Genomic DNA, 5,654 nt, shown 5'->3' with positions numbered 1-5,654 from the left:
TATATGTTGTATGTTTTCGAATAATGTTGTAGGTTTTCGATTGAAAAATTGATTTGTTACATGAAAACGATATACACGTATAGAATATTCTAATAGAATAATGTTATATGTTGTATGGTTTCATAATCTATATGTAGTATATTTTATTATAATATAATAATGTTATACGTTGTATGTTTTCATAATCTATATGTAGAATATTTCAATAGAATAATGGTCTATTATTTTCTAAGTTATAAGTTGAATATTCTAATGCAATAATGCGTAATTAAATTTAGGTTTTTTTGAATACTCATTGGTATGATATTATTCTAGAAATTCTTATCATTCAATAATTAATATTGTGTTGTTAATATGTAATATTATGAAATTATGTTATAATATGTATAATTAACTTACAATATGTAAGATTCTAATATTATATGTAATATTATGATATCATTATGTAATATTTTGAATTTACAATTTATAATGTTACAAGAATATATACAATAATCTATAGGAAACCAAATAAGTTATATGAAAAATATTCTAATAGAGTATTGTTCTAGTTAAGTACATTGGCATATTTGAATTATATTCATTAGTAGTGATATATAACAATGTTATTTATTCTGAATATAGAATAATAGAATGATATTCTAACTTACAAATCTTGTCATTGATAAACATTAGTGTTACAAGGTATTTTACAAGTAAAAATAGCGTTTATAAAATACTTCTCTTAACATTAAAATTATAATATTACAAAAAACTTAGTGTCATAACAGTTGTTGATTATTTCAACAACAAAAAACAAACTTGAATAAAAATAATACATTTTTACAAAGTGATTAAAACTTAACATGGATTATGATTTATAAAGTATATCCATAACATTTCAGTTATAAAGAACTACATGTACAAAACATGATTTTAGAATATTAAACACTAACATAATAATATTAGACATGTAATATGACAAAGTTAGAAATGTAACAACACAATATATAATATATGTTGAATCAAACTAGTTGATTATTTCAACAACAAAAAATCAAACTAGAATATTCGGAATCCAAACAAAAGAATCATTAGTTGAAATGAATTCAATACTTGAATAAGATTCTTCAAAATTATAGTCAGATAACATAATACCAAAAACCTTAAAAAATCTATCACATGCTTGTAAGATGTATTAAATATTTATTCATCTGAGCACTTGTTAAAAACTTCTAAATTGAAATATTCAAGTAGGGATTCATTAACTAAAATTACCTGCAACAAAAAATGAAAGAATTATTAGAATAAAGTATGGTTTATACAAATATTTCAAATTGAAGTCAACACACTATAGTAATGTAATTAATGATACAACATAATAATGTAGTATGTAATGTAATTGATCATAAAACACATAATGCAAACATTTATAAGAAAAATACTTTGAATCTAATGATCGTTTCTTAAGTACAACCACTTACTACACATCAATAAGAGCAGTCAATATTGTTCAAAGAGACATCTCAAACCTTTTGTGTTCGAAGAAACTTTTTTTACACAATTATAGTAAGGATCATATTCAAGAAACAAATATAAGAGAATCCAATATTTTCTTTAGTATAACCCTTTTTCTGCAAGCTAACAAGAAGATATCCAAACCAAACTATGTTGAATAGACCTCCAACATTATGTGTTTGAATAAGTGAAAAAGTTACTTTTAACAAAACTATGCTAAATTTAATAAAGGTAATCAACATTGCATTATTTTTTACTAATTGTGACTCATATTTTGGAAATATACTCATATTCTTAAAGAAGAATCTAGTCATGAGAAGGGGTGATACATATGACTCTTTTTTCATTGAGGACTTTCATCAAACAGGTAGAATGCTTGTATAATTTAAGTGAATTTGTTGAATAACAATAATTACTTTGTAAATACCTTGTCAATTTTACAAAACACATTGCCTGAAAAGTGTTAAAAATCAAACATTAAAAATGCTCAAAGTCAAACTTTGACAAATTGTACAAAACATAAATCTGATAAATAGAAATCGAATATTGAAAGTGCTCAAAATAGATCTAAAATAGCTAAACAAATGTGATTTGATGAAGAATTGTTGAAATTGACGATCAACGAAGAAAAACTAACCCTTTTGTTGAAAATGGATGATTATGGTGCTAAAAATCGACCCCAATCAATTCGATTATCAATTGCAGATGTAGAAAAATGATTGTTGAAAATAACCTCTATCTGATGATCACCCCCAGATGGCGATAGATGGAAATCAACCCCAACAATTCGATTATCAATTGCAGATGTAGAAGAATGAAGAAGATGAACTCGAAAAATACAAAAATCATGAATTTAGAAGCTATGATTTAGATAGGATACAATCATTCTTCGATCAATCAATCTAAAAAATTAGAGGATGATATGGTTGAAATAAGTGATGATTTAAGGAGAATGAAGATTGATTACATGAGAAGATTAAGGAATATTGATCACATAAGAGCGATAATCTTTGTATAACAATCGGAGTAGATGAAGATGTTATTGAAGATGACGTGAATATGATGCTAATTGTGTATCAGATCTGGTAGTGATGTTATATTTAAATTAGTGACTAATCTGCCCCTAATTAACTAATCAGTTAGACTAATTAGTGTTAATCCCCATTTTTATAAGCCGCAAGATAAAAATTTGATGAAAGGCTAAGATTTGGTCCCCATATCTCACAAAATATAGGTGGTCTCAAATGAACCTCTTTTTTTTTCTCTCTCTCTCTCTCTCTCTCTCTCTATATATATATATATATATATATATATATATATATATATATATATATAAAGGTTGAGAAAGCGAGAACAAAATATATTCATTTGTGATTTCATGTATTCATTTGTGGAGAAATGATAAATTTTCACGCCTTTAATTTCATTTTTCCACAAATGAATACATGGAATCACAAATAAATATACTTTGTTCTCGCGTTCTCAACCTTTTTGGTGTTCTTATTTGATCATACTCCTATATATATATATATATATATATATATATATATATATATATATATATATATATAAGGCTAGGTTATTTTGTTTCTTACATTTATTGTGTGCTAAAATGCACCAATAAGAATTTAGTGAATTAAATAATTATTTAATTAAATAAATATAGATATTAAATGATTTCCATAATTATATGTATATTAAATGATATCTATAATTATAATTCTCTTTTTATGAAAAATAATTAAATCCATCATTAATGTCAGCAATAACATTCTTTCAGAATGAATTCGCATCTAGCTTTTTATATATAAGTTCGTATTTTGTTTCAGGACTCACTCACTTAAAATACAATAAAGTTCCATTGAATATGAAGAACGATAGTGTATTCTACTAATACTGCTGGAATACACTCTCATTCTTCCAGATATGAATTGATTCTGAAAGAATATTATTGTTGACATTAATGACGAATTTAATTAGTTTCCATAAAAATATAAAAATGAGTTATAAGTATGGATAACATTTAATATACACGCAATTATCACTAAATTTCTATTGGTGCATTCTAGCACACAATAGATGTGAGAAACATTTGAACCTATATATATATATATATATATATATATATATATATATATATATATATATATATATATATATATATATATATATATATTACATGTAATATTAGTTTGTGAATGACCATTGGATTCTCCATTTCTTCCATAACTCCCCATCATTATTTAGCATTAGTAACAACCATTTCATTGTGTTTTATGAATGTAATAATACACCATCATAATGTGCATTCATATTATAGCTCATCTTTCATCTTATTTGGATAATATAAATAGTGAGCCATATGTATTAGAAACTTGATGATTTCATCACAAATATTGGAATAAAAGTTCTCTATACTCATTTCGTTCTTTACTTTATAATTTATCTTGTTATTTGATCATATTTTATAATACGTTATCAGCATGAAGCTCTACCATAGAGTTCCAAATTCTTGTCGATCTTGTCGTTGTCAGGTATATATATAATTTTTTTTTCAAAGTTCATATGTATAGTGCTCACAAGTTATATAATGCTCACAAGTAATTTCATGATACTTCTTAACTAACAATCCTCTAATATACAACTCTTTATTTTGATTAGTACTTTCACTATGGCAAACCTTAGCAAACTTGAGTTTGTAGCTCTTGACATTAGTGGAAAAAATTATTTATCATGGATCCTTGATGCTGAAATCCACCTTGATGCTATGGGTCTTGGAAACACCATAAAGGATGTAAATCCTTTAAATGAAGCATCAAGCCAAGATAAGGCTAAGGCGATGATGTTCCTTTGCCACCATCTCGATGAAGGATTAAAAGCTAAATATCTCACTGTCAAAGATCCAGCTGATCTTTGGAATAATCTGAAAGAGAGGTATGATCATCAAAAAACGGTGATACTTCCTAGAGCTCATTTTGATTGGTTACACCTTCGGCTACAAGATTTTAAATCTGTGAGTGAGTATAATTCAGCCATGTTCAAAATTACTTCCCAACTAAAACTATGTGGTGAGACTATAACTGATGAAGACATGCTAGAGAAAACCTTCTCTACTTTTCATGCCACTAACATGCTCCTGCAGCAGCAATATCGTGAGAAAGGTTTTAAAAAATATTGTGAATTAATCTCATGTCTTCTTGTGGCTGAACAAAATAATGAGCTCTTAATGAAAAATCACCAATCACGTCCGACCGGTTCTAGTCCATTCCCTGAAGTGAATGCGACATCATCTAATTATAACGGTCGTGGGTCTAACCGTGGTCGTGGTCGTGGTCGTGGTCAAGGTCGTGGACGTAGTGGAGGCCGTCATAATAATGGTCCCAACAATAATTATAGTAATATAAGTAACCACCATAAGTGGGAAAGTAACAAAAACCCACACCCTAATGATAAAAGTGGTCAAGGCTAAAAGAAAGTTGAAAATGTTTGTCACTGATGTGGAATGACCGGTCATTGGTTGCGTACATGTCGCACTCCAAAGCATTTTGTTGATCTTTATCAAGCTTCTCTAAAATATAAAGAAGGAAAAAAATGCGGAAACATATTTTGTTCAAAATTATTTTTCCGAAGATCAACTAGAAATGGGACATTTGGATGTCGCCGATTATCTTGCCTACACGGAAGGGACAAACGGTGTTATGGATGGTGATGAAAGTACCCAATTTTTCCCATAAAAGGAGATGGATATGCGATATCATGAAATTGTTGGTTTTCTAGTATCATTTTATTTTTGCATTATGTTTGTTTAGAGTCATTGTCATGGTCAAGAATAATATGTAGTTTTGTTTAATGTCTTTTATGATTTTTATGTCATAGTCGTTTCATGAGAAGAGATCTCGATGATTCCTCTCAAAATAATAATATATGACTTTATTTCTCTAAGTTGAATATTTCTTATTTCTTATTATTTTTATTATATATTTTTATTTTGAAGAGATATATGGATATTCACAAAAGAAATGAGGAAGATATATATGTCTTGCAGACAGTGCAACAACACATAGCATTTTTAATAATGAAAAATATTTTGCTTGCTTATCAATTGGAGAAGCAAATGTTAATACAATAATGTGTAGTGCAAAAGTGATTGAAGGCTC

General features: G+C 27.3%; 1 protein-coding gene across 1 annotated transcript; it reads left to right on the top strand.

The window, feature by feature from the left end:
* The first annotated feature begins 4,168 nt into the window (after window positions 1-4,168).
* LOC145095036 (uncharacterized) lies at window positions 4,169-4,966 on the top strand. The gene has a single exon (XM_079032980.1). The coding sequence runs from the start codon at window positions 4,169-4,171 to the stop codon at window positions 4,964-4,966; it is 798 nt and encodes a 265-aa protein (XP_078889106.1).
* Window positions 4,967-5,654: the final 688 nt, after the last annotated feature.

The sequence above is a fragment of the Lactuca serriola genome, chromosome 3, assembly GCF_051521515.1.
Source record: "Lactuca serriola cultivar US96UC23 chromosome 3, Lser_US96UC23_V15, whole genome shotgun sequence".
Lineage (NCBI taxonomy): Eukaryota > Viridiplantae > Streptophyta > Magnoliopsida > Asterales > Asteraceae > Lactuca > Lactuca serriola.
Note: the sequence above shows the minus strand (reverse complement) of the source record. Positions and strands in the feature narration are given on the sequence as shown.